This window comes from Pelodiscus sinensis, chromosome 11 (genome assembly GCF_052426305.1).
Source record: "Pelodiscus sinensis isolate ZL-2025 chromosome 11, ASM5242630v1, whole genome shotgun sequence".
Taxonomy (NCBI): Eukaryota; Metazoa; Chordata; order Testudines; family Trionychidae; genus Pelodiscus; species Pelodiscus sinensis.
This window is the reverse complement of record NC_143062.1, coordinates 32,758,840-32,777,118: the sequence shown is the minus strand read 5'-3', so window position 1 is coordinate 32,777,118 and position 18,279 is coordinate 32,758,840. Positions and strand designations below refer to the sequence as shown.

The following is an 18,279-nucleotide window of genomic DNA, read 5'->3' as shown; positions in this document are numbered from 1 at the left end:
AGCGCTCACCGTGCGCCATGTGCCCGGGGCCAGGCCAGCCCCGAGCACCTGGCGGGCGCATGCAAATGCCCCCACGGGCGCCATGGCGCCCGCAGGCACCATGTTGGGGACCATGGCTGTAGAGTTATCTTAGAGGTGGGTGTGACTACTAAGTTCAGACCAGGACCTAAATCCAGAAGTCTACATTTGGGGTGGACTGACTTGTGGGCCCTGGAGGAAGGGGCAGGGAAGCTTGGCTCTGTGGGGGAAGCAGAAGAAGGGGCTGAGCTGGGACTAGCCTCCCCACCAAGCCCTTAATGCAAACCCAGACTATGCTGCGCAGGGTTCTGGTGGTGATTTAAAAGGCCCAAGGTTCTGGCTGATGCCACAGTAGCAGCAGTGGCAGACTGGAGCCCTGAGGCAGCTGTCCCCTCCCCTCACCCCCTGTCCGTGACTCTGATAATTATCAATATATTTTGTCAGCTGTTGAGGAGGGATGTTTAAATGCTGAGTAAAAATGAATCAATGGCTTTATTACATATCAGCGGAGGTCTCATGAAAGCAAAGGCCAACTCCCATTCAGTGACTGCTGGGTGTCTGTCACTATACTTGTATAATTGGGGGGGGGGAGGGGAGACACCAAAAACCTGTAATGCTTGCAAAAGACCCCCCAGGTTAGCCAGAGTTCAAAATGCCAACCAACTGCCCTGTATTACCACAGCGCACACCAGCGTGAGCTACAGGATCAGTGTCTGATACTCATCTGCTTACTTCTCAACAGGAAGAGGGGTGGATGCATTCAGAGAGAAGGATCACTTACATCGATGAGGTCAGAGACGTCGTGGATGTAGTATTTACTGACGGCGGCATTGGTGGCTGCCAAGTTCAGCAGATAATCATTCCTAGCTTTAGTGCACTTCAGCTTGTTTTCAGAATATTTGGCTTGCCTCTGCAAACAAAAATTGAATGTAAAAGTAAAAATAAGTTATCTAGAAGGTTTGCATTTCCTCTCGTTACATAGTGCACTGCTGTGGAGGTGTCAGATATTAACACCCCTTCAGTAGGATGCAACACACATCTTTGCCAGTACAAGTGATTCCATACCTGGTACATTCAACACTGCAACAAGTGCATTCAATTTGAAAGTACATAATACAGTGAGAGCATAGTTATGTTATCTGCACATTTGTGGAAAGTTGGCATCAGTCAAGGTTAGAGGGCCAAATTCTACTCACAGTGGCACTGACTTATAAATCGGGACTAATTCCAGATATTCAAGTTGCATCTGACCATGAAATCTGACCCAAAGACTCACGTTGCAAAATTTAGAAGGGAATCCAGAATTCAAGCCCCTATAAGTTCAGTGAATTTGTTCAGGATATTCTCTAATCAAGAGGTTGAACAAGAATGCCTGACCCTTGCAGTGAGCTTTCTCTTATGTGGTATTCCAGTTAGGGCCGGACGGAGGCATGGGCGAGCCAGGCAGCTGCTCAGGGCGCCAACCGATGAGACGTCCCTTACAGCTGCAATCAGGCGCCGTGCGCCCAGCTCCCGCAGTGCTGGCCCGCCCACATCCCTGCGGCGCCAGCCAGCAACGCCCTTCCCCCACGGACACGGGGCCCTATATGCCCTAGCGCACGCGCCAGCAGCGACGGCCGGGCCGGACTGGGCTGCGCTTGCGCCGTGCTCCCTAGGGGCAGGGCCTGGGCTGTGCGCCAGCGGCTATAGCCAGGCCACACATGCGCCGTGCGCCCCAGGGGCGGCACTGTGCCCCTGTGCCCGGGGCACCAGAATACCTCGGGCCGGCCCTGATTCCAGTGCAACACACACAGCAGGGTAAACACACATCTGTTTCCTGGCTAGGGAGGTTAGCTTTAATTCTCAAAACACACCACAGAAAAGGTACCCGAATGAGAATATTTGGAGTTTGTGAATCTGCAAAATGCAAAGTTTGGGGGCAGCCTAGAGAATAAAATACCAATGGGTTATGACAGCAGTAAGTGCTCCATTTTAATTCAGAGCCCCATCAGCCAGCTGCCCCATTAGCTCACAGACTGGTGGAAAAAGTTAGAGAAACTGCAGTTGTGTGTATCCACACCTCATCCTATGAGCCTCTGATCTAATGAATCCTGGGATATCTACTGTTCATTGTTACAAGAACCAATTTGGGAGATGAAAATGAACTACTGAAATACGGCCTGGAAGCTGACCACAACTCTCCCCCGCATGGTGTCCTCTCTGCGGAGTATTATTGTGGCCAGCTAGATTTATTGCTATGCGCCCGCCCTCAGCAGCAGACAAAGTCTCTCAGGCTGTGTCTAGACGACACCTCTCTGTCGTCAGAGAGATGTAGATTAGGCATGTCGAAATTGCTAATGAGTCAGGGATTTAAATATCCCGCGCTTCATTAGCATAAACATGGCTGCCGCTTTTTTTCAAAATGGAGCTTTTTCAAAAAAAGCGATAGTCTAGATGCGGATCTTTCGAAAATAAACCCTTTTTCGAAAGATCCTGTATTCCTCAAAAAATGAGGTTTACAGGATCTTTCGAAAAAGGGTTGTATTTTTTCGCTTTTTTTGAAAAAGTTGTTTTTTTCCAAGAAAGCTCCGTTTCGGAAAAACAACGGCCATGTTTATGCGAATGAAGTGCGAGATATTTAAATCCCTGCCTCATTAGCAATTTCGATGTGCCTAATCTACATCTCTCTGTCGACAGAGAGGTATAGTCTAGACGTACTCTCTGATCCTAGATTGTCTGATCCTAGATTGTCCAAAATATCAGTTGGACCCACTGGCAACCATCTGAATAGCTACTGTATAAAATTTAATTGAAATGGCTTGTGCTGGTGGCCTCAGCCTTTTTTGTAGTGGTTGTTTTCAAAGCCATTGCTTTTTGGGAGGCCTTTTCAACCGCCCTTTTCAAGTCTCCCCCTCCACTTTGAACCACACTGCAATATTTAATGGTTGGCCACATGAGTCCCTACCTACGTTATTTCATCCCCTCTGTGGATATGCTGAATGATGTTCACCAGGCCCCATTTTCTGCTACAAGGTGGCAGCCGGACTTTGAATCAAACCCTTGCTACCAGCGGATTTTGGCACACCTCCATTACTAATGAGCAATAAAGAGGTTTTTTTATAGCTTCCCCAGATTGTGCTTCACTAAGCTATGCACCAACATCCAACTAGCAGGACACTTCCTCCCTGATCTCTTCAAAGGCTGCAAAAAGGGTTGCAAGACAATGATGAATGCTGGAGTCAAAACCTTTGCCACAGAGAGATTTTTGTCTGTACGCCTAGCTCTGTATCCACACAGCCAGCGGCAACGGCTGCATCCATCAGCAGCCAAGCTGTCAGCCGTGCGGGAGGCTCATTATTCCTCTCTCTCACCTTCTCCTTCATCTTCTCAATCTTCTTGACGGAGCTCCGGCGCTGAGGCCTGTCCTCATGCCGCAGCAGGTTCACGCTTATGTCCCCAGACTTGTTGAACTGCTTTTCCTCCTGCTTCTCTGCTTCCTTCAGCTTGCTCTCAGCACTGATGCTTTCCGCGTGGTACATGTGGTAAGTTTTCATCACCTGAGGAGACAGAAGCTAGTGAGTCTCCTACACTTAAAGTGTCAAGGCATGTGCATGATACAGGCTGGAGAGGCCTACAGATCGTGGTCCAGATTTTAGCTAGGCTAAGGCTGTTTGATGCCACCCCTTCGAGGGGGCTGGGGTCAGCCACTGAGGCTAACCCTGACTCAGAACATATTTACAGCAAGGGCAGAGCTGGTGTAAGGGCTGTTCTACATCCCTGCCCCCATCCCCCACATTACAGCATGGCCAGAGTGCACTGCACTCCAGCTTCTCTGCTACTCAGAGCCATAGGGGAACTCTGCATGACTTACAGCAGCTCTGCGCTGGGGGCAGGAAGGCCCATGCAGCAAAGGTAGCACACGGGGAGCACAAAAGTAGCTTGACACCATGTTGGCCCCGACCCTCCTCTTCCTAAGTGCAGGAACGGAGTAACTGAGAACCAGGCTCAAATTCTCTTGCCACAGAAACAAGTGCCACTTGGGCAGAGGCAAGCTCCCTTTCCCCCCCTTCCAACGTGCCTCCTCTTGAACTTGCTGCACCTGCGCCCGCTCCAATTGGTGCCTTGTCTGTCGCCAGCTGCAATGGTGGATTTGACACCAAGGACGCCCATCCCATTAGCAACAGGAGTAGCTCGCGTCGTGTGGTGTTTCTGTGTCCCACAGAAAACACTGATGCCTCCCTTCTACCATCACACTTTCAAAATAAAAGATCAAAGGGCCCCATATGATCATTTTAATAGCACTGGCACACACATCTGCTCCTCTCTCTCTCGGTCCCTTTCCTCACCTCCTGCCAGGACTTGGACGTTTTATTTTACATTTCTCTCGATAAGGCCAGAGATGCTGGATGTGCCTCTGCAGAGCAATTACATGGTAACAGTCTGGTCGCGGCTACCAATGGGGCTGTGGATATTGGCTAACCACTAAGGGCCAGATTCTGGCTTATGCTGCTGCGTAGGGGGCAGAATAGAGTTATATCGGGGAAGATCATACCTCACGCCAGCAGTACCTCGTCCTTTATATGCAGGTGTGTGCTCCACACCAACCTTTAGGGGAGAAATGGTTGTGCCCCATGGGGCAGTGCTCTGGCTCTACCCCTCTTTCTCCTCACCAGACCCTCACTGATGCCACTTTCATAAGGTTTAAGAATTTTTCTAAAGCCCTCCTCAAAGGGAGTTATTCGGATCTAATCTGACCTCTCCAGCACCCACGCACAGATGCTGACATTTACCACAGCGAGAAAGCAGCTAACAGAACTGCAGTTTCAAATACCGAACTCGCTCTGCCATGCTGATGGCTTTAAGAAGCAAAGTTTTCAAATAGGACTTAAAGGAGCTCTGAGCATCTCCTGTCACAAGGATGGAGAGTAGACCCCCGGGCACAAAGGCAAAAGATCCTGCCACCTCTCCCTCCCTGCATCACAAAGCCAGAGAGCACCACTCTCTCCAAACTGAAGACAGGCTAGCAAAGCCCTCACCCTTTGAAGTACCATCATTGCAGTATGATGTTGGCATTAAAATACAAGATGCAACTCAACTATCAGGGAAGGGAATACCAAGGGTTCGCTCCTGAGAGATGCTAAACCTCACAACCCACTGGCTTCAGAGGAACTTGGGATGTGTCTATACTGCATCTGGGAACCTGCCTCCCAGCCTGAGCCCACAGGATGTGCTCATGGGGCTCATGCTAATGCACTGAAAATACCTAAGTAGACATTGCTTTGTCACTGAAGCTTGGGGTCTCAAGCCCAGCCCCATCTCTCTCCAGTCTGGACTGCAGTCTCTACGTTACAATTTTTAGTGCACTAATGCATGTCTCTGGTGCAGTGTAGACTTAGGGAGACTCAGCTGCTCTCAGAAAAGCATTCAGCACCTAACAGGATGACAGGTGACATGGGGAGACGTTCCTATTATGAACATGAAATAAACTTTATTTTGACTCAGAATCTTAACACCCTTAGTTGACAGCCAGCTAGAAGACACCAGTCTACAAGGGCTATCAGCATATGTAAATCTAAAATTAAGGGGGATCCCTTGTAAATCATGAGTACTGCGGAGGAGTGTGCCAGGCTCAATGGGAAAAAGCAGAAGGGGATGGGTTTGTGAAGAGTTTGTAAACCAGAGTTGGAAGATCATTCTGTGTTAAATTCTACAGGCTGGTTAAAATAAACTTTTCATTTTCAATTACATTCTACAAGACTTTTCCTGCAAGGCATGGAACCAGCAAGGGGATCTGTAACGCGAATACAAAGGTTGCATATTTTTGCAGGCCAGATCCTTTTCTCTCTGAATCGGTAAGAACATACCTGGCAGAGCTGGCTGCCTCTTTGCCATACCCAAATAATTAGGCATTATTCACAGCTACATTCATGGCTGTGTCCCACCCAGTCCATACATTCTCTCCCTTTCACCCCTCTTAAACTTTCCATAAAGCAGATGGATTACAGGTTTGAAATCTTAACTCCACTGAAGTCAAGGTAAGACTACTATTGATTCAAACAGGGTTCTGGATATCACCTAGGACAGTGGTTCCCAATCCTTTTTACACCGCTGACTGGCAAACCCATTCACAAACTTTTGGAGGACCGTTAACATTTTATTTGCATAGCTGTATGTTCATTATGCAAATAATAAATATTCAAGTATGCAAATATAATGTTACCAGTCCACCAAAAGTCCCGGCCCCCAGAGTCGCTGCAAACAGGCAGCTTCCGCTCTGCCAGCCCCACACCCTTAGAGCCCCCCCCACCAGACCCTCCCCAATGCCAGCCTCCTTTTTCCAGAGCCCCACTACCGTAGGGGACCATGTAGCCCTGGACCCGGCCGCTGGAGGAACAGCTGCTACGGCCATGTGGCTCTGGCATCAACCGCTGGAGCAGCCGTGGGCTGCCTGCAACACGGTTCCAGCTCTGCCCCTGGCCAGGGCCACTGGAGCAGTCACGGGCTGCCCAGCATGCGGCTCCAGCTCTGGCCACAGCCGTAGCAGCCATCACCCAGCCTGCAGCTCCAACCCTGGGGAAGGGCTGAAGCTAGGGCCAGGGCCATGTGGTAGCTGCTTTTGGGGCAGGCTGCTATCCACCATGTGGCCCCACCCCGGAGCAGGTCAGCAACCACTGCATGACTCTATTGAGGAGGTGGGCGGGCCTCAGATGGAACACTGGCTGGGCAACGTATCCCAGTCCCCAGAGCCCCCATGGAATGGCAACGGTTCGTGAACTGCCACTAATCCGTGGACCAGCAGTTGGGAACCGCTGGTCTAAAACATCTAGCTCAAAACACAACACAACACAACACACACACACACACACCCCAACAAGGAGTCCTATGTCACCATGAAGACTAACAGATTTATTTGGGAATAAGCTTTCATGGATAAAAAACCACTTTGGCCAATCATCTGACAGTCTGTTAGTCCTGTGGCACCTTAAAGACTCCTTGTTGCTTTTGCAGATACAGACTAACAAGGTTACCCATCTGACTTACCAAAAAAAAAAAAATTCATGGCAAAGACACTGGCCACAATTTTCCTAGTGATTAGGGGTGCAGATTTTGGATATAGAGGGCCTAGTTTTCAGAAAAATCAGGTCCCTTTAATTATATCTCAAGCTGGGCACCTGAAATCATTAGGCATTTTGCAATCTTGGTCTTTGATCCCACACTCATTTCTGCCTTTTTGATGGTGTCCTCCTTTCTGGGCATTTATCTCAGTGTTTCCCTAAGGCTCTCATCAGGCTAAGCAGTAGTTTAGTTCTCCCTTTTTTTTTAAATTAGCCCAAGTGAACACAGGGACAGATCCTCAGTTAGTGTAAATTACTGTAGCACCACTGACATCAGTGCAGCTGCACCGATTTACTCTAGATTAGGAAATACCAATAGCATTCAAGTTGATTTCCTAAAATTTTGTGGTAAGCTTTTTTTTTTTTTTTTTTTTTAGCATTCTCTGAATAAGGAAGTAGAGTGAGAGGAAAGAACTAGGAGGGAGAAGATGACAATGTAAATTGCCAGCCCTTGTATGAGGCCACGTTTCCACTTATCGGAGGATCGATGCTCCAGCAATCATCTTCTGAAGTTCGATTTAATGGGTCTAGTAAAGACCCATTAAATCAAATAGGGCACCTCTATTGACCACAGTACTCCTTGCTCTCATAAGGAGTAAAGGAAGTTGATAGGAGGGTTTCTCCCATTGACTCCCCGCTGTGGGACTTCCCCAGAGAAATCGATGCAAGGTACATCGACTTCACATAGCTGGAGTTGTGTATCTTGCATCAATTTTTTCTGCCTGTGTACGCCTGGGCTCAGATTAGAAAGCCCTTTATAAATTTTTTGACTCAGGGATGGGGATGGAAAGAGGAATCGTTGGGGGATACTGAACTACTGTCTGATATTCCTACAAATTAGAACAGACAGTTTATTCCCGTCCCATCCTTTTACCCTTTAGGTAATGTTAAAGAAAATAAACTTACAAGGACTTTCTTTATGAGCCATTGATTTTCCACAGAGCAATAACCTTGTAGCCTTGGACAAAAATGTAGTGGAGGGATAGCTTCGGCCTAAAGCATACCTTGTTATATAACAATCTTCAGATGGCTGCTGAAATCCAAGCCAAAACCTAAGGGACATGTGCTGGATTTGATCTTTCTGGCCTTTAAGACCCACCATGGCTTTAGGCTTTGCTTTTGATGCTCCCTATTAGCACACTTTTATGAGCGCAACGAGTCAACATGGCATTTGCTTTTCATTAGCACTACACTGTTCTAACTTCTCATCAGTACAAAGACGTAACAGGGCATATTTTACCTCTCCATAACACACTAGCAACCAAATGGAGGTTATAGATCAGGGGACAGGTGGAGCTCCAGAGAATGGGCCTCCTTTCCCATGCAAAATGGCTGACATTCCTCTTGGGGTGCTTCAGGAGACTCAGATTCTGGAGGAGTAAGAATGGCAACTACTCCATGCACTGTCTCCATCCCACAAGAACTTTGGTCGAACCCTTACAGCAAACCACTGATGGCCTCTTATCTTACACTGGCTCCTCCACAGCAATGTGCAACATCCCATGCCTACCAATGGGAACCTGAGACAGCACCATGGGAATCAATATGGTATCGCCACCTTTACTTCAGAGCTGGGCACCTGGCCCAAAAATGCCATGCTCTTGCTACTCAGCTTTGAAGGCAGTACAAGAGTAAGGGTGACAATACCTCCTCCCCCAAAGTAAACTTGTGACACTCCCCCGCAACTCCCTTTTGGGTCTAGACCTCCAAATGGAGAAAGGCTGGCCTCCCTTGTGGAATTTGTATAGTAGAGGGAAAAAGCACACAAAAGACCTGATTTCACAGTCTGACACATTTTTTCATGACCATGAATTTGGTAGGGCTCTAGCCTTCCCTTCCCATTGCAGCCCTACCGTGAGTCTATGCTCTCAGAACCTTCTTGCTACATAGATAGCAATAAACCACATAAATGGCAATTTGACCCAAGCAACTTATTAAAAACAAAATAAATCAGCTGTCATGCTCTCATTAATATTTCCATTTTCTCCAGCCTAGCTCTAGACACTCCTTTAAACAAGCCTTTTCTCCAACCTCAAGCCCTTTTTATAATCCCTGTCCAAGGTAACACCAACTCCTTGCAATACAAATTACATAATGTCAAAGGATAACAATCTTTCACATGGGCAGAAAGACAAGCACTTGGGGGGCCGGACAGCTTTTGTTTGAACAAAAAACAAGTCAAGTAATCAATACCTGCTGGCGATCAGAACCTCCTGACTCAATTAAAAGCAAATATAGTTCAGCTATAATGATGTCCTCTGATAACGTGAGCAAAAGGTTCCTTTTAAATGTCAGTTTCATTGTCAGCAGAAGCATAAAAATGTTTCCTAAGGTTTGGGGAAAGCAGTGATCCTGGGATTCAGCCACAGGCTTTGGAGTCAAAACTCTCACTCCATCAGTAAGGTCAGCATTTCACCTCTGCACTTAATTCCTAGCTCTGTAATTGACTTGCTGTGTGACTTTGGGCAAGCCCCTGCTTCCCTGTACCAAACCCACAACCTTAATCAGGCATGCTGCTGTCTATGAGTTCTGGCTGAGTTTTGAACAAAGCTGGGCCAAGTTATGTAGCTTCCATCCAAAATCAAAAAACCGTCACTGCTGCCGGTGGGGCAGGGAGCGGAAAGAAAGAAAATCAGAGAGTAGCAAGGAGTGTGCATCCACAGAAAGCAGAAGGTAAAGGAAATCTGCACAAGACCCTATGTAGAAAACACACAGCATTTTCCACAGCTGTGGCTGTCAAAAAGAATCTAGAGTGTTTTGATTGGAAAAGGTTTGGCTGAAACAGATGATCTTTTTCCCAGCCAAGTGTAAACAGCCTCTAAATGAGCTTCAAAAAGCCTTACCGAAGTTCCCCAGAAAAGTGCTGTTTCTGTGATTGATAATTAAAGAAGAATGGAAAGAGGAATGAGTGGAGATTTCAGTCCCATTTCTACGCTGTCCTGTGTCATTTCACACAGCTCATAATTTTCCACGTGTTTGCAACTACGGATGTAAAAAAGGTTTTAAAACACTAACCATGTAACCGTTAAACATCCCAGGGGTTACAGGGTTAACTGTTTTTGTCTGAGTAGGAGTACGGAGGGAAGTAATGGTAGAGGAGTGACACCACAGCTCCCACAGAGCTAGCTGCCACCCTGCACTGCAAGCTCTGCAGTATAAGGCTTATACTGCAGAATGACTGGAGCAGCCAGCTCCCTGGGAGCAGGGGCAGGCAGCCAGAGCCAGTGCACGCTGGGAGCCATCTTATAGTATAAGTAATAAGTATAAGCCAGCTCTCGGTGCACAGTGGCTCCAGTTGCCAGACCTGCTCCTGGGGAGCTGATAGCTGCCCTACACTGTGGGCTCTTCCACCTGCCCCACTCCTGGGGAGTGTTATGCTGTGGGCTTTGCATTGCAAGCCAGAAGGCTCCCAGCATGTACCAATTCCCCACTGCCTGCCCAGTTCTCAGGGAACTGGCTACTACCCTGCACTGTGGGACTGTCTGCTGGGAGTCAGCATGCGCACGCAGGGCAGAAAAGTTCAAATAGAACAGAAACCAATAGGCTGATGCTTATCGGTTAGCTGGTTAAACTCTTACATCCCTATTTGCAACTGCAGTTACCCTAAAGAAGATCACAGCACACAAAGCAAGCCAAAATTAATCCCAATGCAGAAGAAAGACTTGTTGAGCTGTCATACAATCCCTCCTCTGCTGCTCTGTCCAAACCCCCCTTTTTTTTCTTTTGTTAAAAACACAGAGGAAAAACTAAATGGAAGGTCTGCACTTTGGGCTATAGCTGGCTGGCTATAACAAGAGAGAGGATTTCCAGGCATTTCTTCAGATCCAGATATACACAACTGCATTATGCTCATGTAACTGGAAGGGCCTAACAGTGAAACCCTGACCCAGTCAGTACTGTAAATAAAACCACATTTTTGTTTTCAGGTTGGGAAGTGTTCACTGGCCCTAGATAAAGCAGGGTCCAAACAGTAAATTTCAGCATAATTTTTTGTTAGCTGTGTTTGAGCTTCTGTACCTACAATGGTGCTCATCGCTGTGGTCATCCAGAGCCTACTGACTTGAGTGGGCTGGTTCAGGCCTCACATTTGTCGTGCAAGAAAGAATGATTTAACAAAGGAAAATATCTTACCACAGAACACCACAGAACATAGCCTACTACCCCAGTGCTGTCTGTGCTGGCAGTTTATCCAATACAGCCTGGTAGGGGCAGTGGGAATATGGGACAGGCACAATAGTTATACCCCATGAATTCCAGTACTGCCACTGAGCAGACCACCTGCCCCTGCCCCTCCATGTTGCCAAGTGCCAGGCCAATTTCCACCAGCCTATGAAATCTGCCTTTTGTAGGTAAGGGGCTGAATTTTATTTCTGACTCAGATTGCTGCACTTTCGGCGAGCAGAGCGGAGCTATAGATGTCTGAGTCTGCCAAGTGACCATGTCAGCGACCTGTGCCTGTCTCAAGAGCAGTACTGGGGAGCCTGAGACCGGTGCCACACCCAGGAACGATCCTGCACCGGAGGGGGAGGGAGCACAATGTCTAGGAGGCCACCTAGGTGATGGTGATCTGTGCCATGGCGATCTCCAGTGGGAGGCCCAATGGAACTGTGGGTAACGGGATTGGCATCCTGGTGTTCCGTGCCTTGTAGGTGAAGATGTTGGCATCAGGGACCTAGGTCTCCTAGCCAAGGATGGAAGCTATGGTGCCTTGAATAGAATCGACCCGAGCAAGGATTCAACGATTAATAAAATGGTCTTTGTCCAGTTTGCACCACCTCTGAAAAATCTCTACGATAGCACAAAGGAATCAACATTTTATATAATTTATTCTTTCCAAACTGATGAAGTTTGTATCACTGAAACCACTGTCTTGGTAAATTTGCTGGACAAACAGCCCTCATTATCTCTCATCTGATGCCACTTAATACAGCTCAGAATGAGCTGGTCTTTAAAATTCCCACACTGAAAGGAATAACTATTTATTTTAAGAGCGCTCTTAATTTTTACCTATAGAAATTTACTCTCCAATCTGCAATCCTCTCACGCCTTCTGGCCAGCATTTGGAACAAAGTCATGTTGTCCCTGTCTTAAACTATTGTGTCAGAAAGAAAAGCTGCCACAGCTGTGTCCCTGGGATCTCTTTGCAAATAAGTTAATTAGCTACAATGGAAGGCGGAAAAATATGTTGTAATGTTCATTAGTTATTTAACAACACAAGTTGTGTTTTGCAATATTAATATCCTGTTCTAGATAAAGGCCACAGACAAAATTACTAGTCATAAACAGGGCTGCGTGCTGCCTTCAGCTAGAGCGCTTTATGTTTCTAAGCAGTTCTTTATTAAGGTTCCGATGCAGCAAAGCACATAAACATATGCTAAGCACTCCGCTGAACAAAGATGGAGTTTAAACACAGGCTTATGTGCTCTGCTGAATGATGGCCAAAGGCCACAATCCTGCTTTCACTGGAGTCAACACAATTATTACTGAGGTTAAAGGTGAGGGATCAGGGCCAAAAAGGAGAGATAAATTCCAAGCTAGATGAAAGGTATCCGTCCCATTTGTAGCTGGTACTAATACCCTATCGTTATTTTAAGGGCATATTAACTATGCTGCTATAATAAACCAAAAAAAGACCATCCTGTCTCGCAGGAGCCAAAGCCAAATACTACAGAGGAAGGGTTAACCACATGCACTGCACATAATTGCAGAAAGAATTTCCTAACTGCAACTGGCAACCAGCTTTACAAGGGCTGATGGCCCTTATAATTGTACCCTAATTTAATACAGCTCTAGAGGTTATACTAATTCATAGCAAGTATGTAATCATTTTTTTAAATAAAGTTTTTTCCCAATAATATCTTGCAGCAGAGAATTCCCCAGGTTAATTATATGGCACTTTTGAAATGTTCAGTATTCTGCCTTTAATTGGGTGCTTTTGTTTATATACTGTGTGAAACAAACATTGTCACATGCAAAACAATTAATTACACTGCACCCTATTAGCTCTATGAAACGAATGAATTGAAATTTCACTTCGGGGCTATTTATATTGACTGAAATTTGGGCTGATGTTTCCTACATAAGAATGCAAAGGGAATATTCCGTGCACGAGGAAACTATATTTTTATACATGAACTTTGCGTCCCCTTGTGCCAAAGTTCAGAAGGATTATCGATACATATCTGAAGCAAAAACAACAAAATCTCTTTTAACTCACACCTTAATTACTGTGGTGCAAGACAGAGTGAAGAGGCTCTTATTTCAGCATCTTACTTTGATGTAACATAAGTCAGTTTTGTTATTTTTACAGAGTTACTTAAGTAAGTACAGCACCCATTCCAAAATGAGGATTAGTCTATAGTAGCACCTGGATATACCCACTCCAGCTGGAGGATATAAACCATCATTAGCTCTGATTGAGCTACCATGTTAAAAACAGAATAACGGCTGCTGTGACGAGGGTCAAGCTGCCCAGAGTTCAGTTCCATCTGAGATAATAGGGCGACTAGCTCCTTCCAGCACCCAGACCACAGTGACACCTCTGTTTTTAGCCTGGTAACTCAGAGTTAGCATGAGTAAATCTCTACAAGCTGGAATGGGCCCCTTCCAGCTCTACGGGAACACATACCCTAAGAGTAAATACATACAGGTTAACATCAACATAATGAAAAGTGTGAATTAAAGCTGATTTAGTTATTTTGGCTCCAGTTTGTGGGTAGCAAAGCCCCGAGATGGAAGTTAAAACAGTGAAAAAAAACTTTCTACATGCTGTACACAATTCTCCTTACACAATCCCCATCAGGGGTCTAGTCATGCCACAAGCATGCATGGGAGGCTCACAGCTTTCACCTTTTATCGTATATATCTGAATAACATGCAGGGAAATCAGTCCATTGGATGAACATTATTCCCGTGAAGTACAATACTATAATACTGATGTACCTCTACACTGATGGTCACTGGCCACATGTGGCCATTTGGCCGGTCGAGGGTGGCTAGTTCGCTATAGCAACAGCAACAGGTGATCGTTTCAGAACTGGTTGGACACGGTGGCTCTACACAGTGTGAGATGTGCTAGTTCAAGTATTAACATTATATCACACACTAGCAGCTGACCAAGAGAGAGGATACACGCCAATTAAAACAGACCTCCTTTAACATAAGTGGACAAAGTCTGATTTTGAGTCAATGGTTCCAAATTTTATTCCCAATTTTACGTAACAGTGATTTAGCTGTCAAATACTGTGTATGTGCAGTTCCTTTATTCATAACAAGACATTGCTAAGGCCAGAGAATACCACAACACCACTTCAGTCATGGGTATGGTGACAAGCCGCAGAGCAACATTGCCATGCCAGATCATCCTGCAAGCAAAATATGCTACAAGATTTTAAATGATCACCCAAGGGATGACACAAGTCATTTGCTTACCCAGGATAATATACTTTGTATATTTGGGATGATTTCTTAAAACAGATCAACTGCCTACTAAAGCTCAGTACTTGCATCCATTTCATTGTAATTTCTGTAAAGAGCACGCCTCTTCCAGGTCACTTGTTTCTTGCTGGCTGACACAGCTGGCCATCATTATAGGCAAATCAACTCAAAGTAACATGGGTTTCCTTCTCCACAGATTTCTGCCTTTTTATCCAGTTAGGCACACCCTGGTCAGAATGTGGGAGCAGAAAAGCATTGTGAGTAAAGTCTCACTGAAGTCTCTGAAAATTTTGCCATTGATTATGAGACCAGGATTTTGCTTCAGGTTTTTCTTAGCCACATTTTCACTCAACGGAAGATTGACGCTGCCGCGATTGATCTTCTGGAGTACGATTTAGCAAGTCTAGTTAAGACTTACTAAATTGAACTACGAGGGCATCCCTGCCAGCAGCAGGTAATCCCTGCTTGTGTGACGAGTAAGGAAAGACAGGCGGGAGCATTTGCTCCCATCAGCCTCCTGCTGAGCGGATGATGGGGAAACTGAAACAAGGTATGTTGACCCCAGCTATGTAATTAGCGTAGCTGGAGTTGCATATCTTGATTCAATGTTCCCATTTAGTGTAGTCCTGGCCTTAAAGTTACATTCATTTCAGAACCCAGCAGACTTGAGTCTTATCCATCTTTACTGTAGGAATAAACCTGCTGTGGAGAATTTATGTCCAGGGAATGGACACGGTTGAAAAACTCAGCTAGATTGGATGAATTTTCCTAGGCAAGATGGGTTTTATACTGCTTCCTAGAGTACATCATCAATCCTTAAACCCAAACAGAAATGAGAATCCAATCCCTCATGGCCAAGGATCAGGAGCAATACTAGGATTTTCACTGCCTCACTCACAGAAACCTGGTTTTCATGGTTTGGGAAACAGGGTCATGGTTTCACTTAGAACTAGGAGTTCTGTGAGAAAACTGCTACTGTTGAATTAATCAGGAAGAACAGCACTTACAGGACAGAAGTGATACCAAATTTACCTGCTGGCAGCCGGATTAAGCCATTATCAACTGTGTGACATGGGCATGCAGCAGAAACCACAGAAGAGTCAGATACAACTACACTTACACACAGTATCAATGCAATGATTCCACTGAATCTGAATGAAACTGTAGTCACTGATGACATCTAAAAGTGACTACAGAAAACAGTCCTAAAGGCAACACCAAGAAAGCCCCAGTAGATGTGAATACTAGAGCAATGGGTAAAGATCATACTGCATCAAACCCAAAACAGCCTGAGGGGCCTCCACTCAAGAATCAGATCAAGTAATCTGTAGTGTCGTATTAAATCCATAGCTTTTTTAAAAGCTGCAGTGTAGGACTGGGACAGCTGGTAAGCTTTTCTCTACCCTAGTGAAACCCAACTGAAAATCAAGTATTTCCAATAACTACAAAACCGAAAAAAGTAGTAACTGTGGAGAGAGCCTTCCAGAGTACCTGTATATAAACAATCACATTGACTATGTTCCTGAATAGAATAATCCTCACTACACAGCTTAAATAACCACATTACTTACTGTGTACAGCTCGTTGGTGACCTTCAAGAGCTCTTCATGCATCTGCAGACCAATTTCTTTACTCTGGGACAAAAAACATTGAAAGTTAAATTGAGATTCTGTTATGGTCACAATATTTACTTTTTCTTGCAAATATCAGCACACTTTGGGGGGAAGGGGATAAATGAACAAGCTGTTCATAATTCTATGCTTACAGGAGCCCTAAATTAAATTAATGGAGATTGCCTATCTCCTAGAACTGGAAGGGACCTTGAAAGGTCATTGAGTCCAGTCCCCTGCCTTCACAGCAGGACCAACTACCATCCCTGACAAATTTTTTGCCCCAAATGGCCTCCTCAAGGATTGAACTCACAACTCTGGGTTTACCAGGCCAATGCTCAAACCACTGAGCTATCCCCCCCTGCTTGTTGTCAGGCAAGGTCTGGATGTTTTGTGCTGCTGGTCAGCACTACTCACCACCACAGAACTGCCTGAGATAGAGGGATCTGTCAGTGGCACAGAGGTTCCTATGCCAGCTCGCCCTGCCAGGAGGATGCAGCCAGCAATAGGAGCTGATCCCCACAGCCTATACTGGTGGCTCAGGGCTAGCAGCATGGTACATTAATCCAGCCTTTAGGTTGCTCTTGGATATGCTGAGGGACCACACTGGCACATGGCCATTCCAAGATTAGGGGAAAGCAAATATCCCATGTACCTCAGCCACAGCCAAGCATGTGGGCCTTCATCTCCAAACTTTGGCTCACTTGTCAGTTCTTTCTCCTGGCTGCCCTGGGGAGCGCTGCTCTCTCATGGGAATGCCAACGGACACCTCCTTACACCAGCTCAATGCATGTTTATTCAGACCCTTTCATCAGGGCAGGGTTGGGTTAAGTGCTCGGTGTTCTGCCCACTCTGCCTGGGCAGGTAGCATAGAAGCCCTGGGAGCATCACAGGTATGACACTGGCAAAATCTAGCAAAACTCTGATAAGCATGTTCGACTCCAGTGAAATCTGCGGAAGTATCCAGGCATCCTCGGGATTATGGGAAGACGCTATCCCTTCTCAATGATGGGGCACACGTTAACCCTTGCTGGGTATGTTTGGTAATTGTTCTCATCATTACATTCATTACTTATTATGGTGCATTAGTAACAAGTAGTAGAGCCACAGTAGCACCTAGAGGACTCAAGTGTGGTGGAATTTCTACTATTCTGACACTGTACATAATGCATAGCACAAGACATCCTCTCCCCTGAAGAACTTACAATTTCTATCACAGATGCAACAATCAGGAGGTAGGGAAGGGTGATGAACAAAAGTCTGGGGCTCAGATACTGTAGTGATGGGCAACAAAAGATGGACATCAGAGACAGGGAAATGGATTGTTAAAGTGTTACAAACAAGCTGTTAAAATGTGGGAAGATAGTAACTCTTAAGACTCACTGATCATGGGAATATTGGAAGAGGTGAGTCAGTGGGGGGGGGGGGGAGAGGAAGGGTGCTAGATGAGGCAGGGTGGTGGTTCAGCAGACTGAAGCAGCAAGGGTGTTCCACTCTGGAAGGACGCCAAAAATCTGGGGTAGGAGAGTTCATCTGTCTTGCTGGGTTTTTTTTAAACCACACTAAAGGTCTGAAACATTGTGTAATGAGATGCATTTGTTCCAAACCCCTTCATCACTTGTATCCAAGTGAATCCTGCTAATCCCTAGCAGATGCATTCACACCCATCCCACAGAGAACAAAACACAGCAACTTATACATGCTGCTGCTATCTAGCTGCATTTTTCACATTACTTTCGTGCTTGCAGTGTTTTTCCTTTCCTCTTCTCAGTTTACAGAGGAACGAGTAAATTTTGGCAATGCAACAGGTTCCTGGCAATGCCTTTTTAAAATATATTCTGTTCCCACCCAGATTTGCCCTTTGTTGCTTCCAAGACAAGATTTTCCATCCCTTGTTCTGCTCTAGCACCAACCACATGTGTTGATTTTAATTACACACATACACATTCTAGAAATAAAATTACCCCACAGTGTGAAGAATGCCCCCAGGGCTTTATTTACAACACTTCTACAAATCTTGCCTAATATCCTTCCTGATTCAGAAACTGAAATGACACCACCAAATAGGCTGCCAATCCACTTGAGGGCTTTTTCACATTTATAGCCTTTAAAACCAAAAT

The 18,279-nt window shown here is 45.8% G+C and overlaps 1 protein-coding gene across 3 annotated transcripts in view; it reads right to left on the bottom strand.

The window, feature by feature from the left end:
- Nucleotides 1–18,279, bottom strand: part of SRGAP3 (SLIT-ROBO Rho GTPase activating protein 3) — a 243,974-nt gene that overhangs the window by 65,539 nt on the left and 160,156 nt on the right. For all 3 annotated transcript variants that reach the window (XM_075938717.2, XM_075938718.2, XM_006132813.5), the window contains 3 exons: nt 16,121–16,183; nt 3,369–3,554; nt 800–928 (listed from right to left, as the gene is read on the bottom strand). In XM_075938717.2, the coding sequence (XP_075794832.1) occupies nt 800–928; nt 3,369–3,554; nt 16,121–16,183 (378 nt within the window). The remainder of the gene's footprint in view (nt 1–799; nt 929–3,368; nt 3,555–16,120; nt 16,184–18,279) is intronic.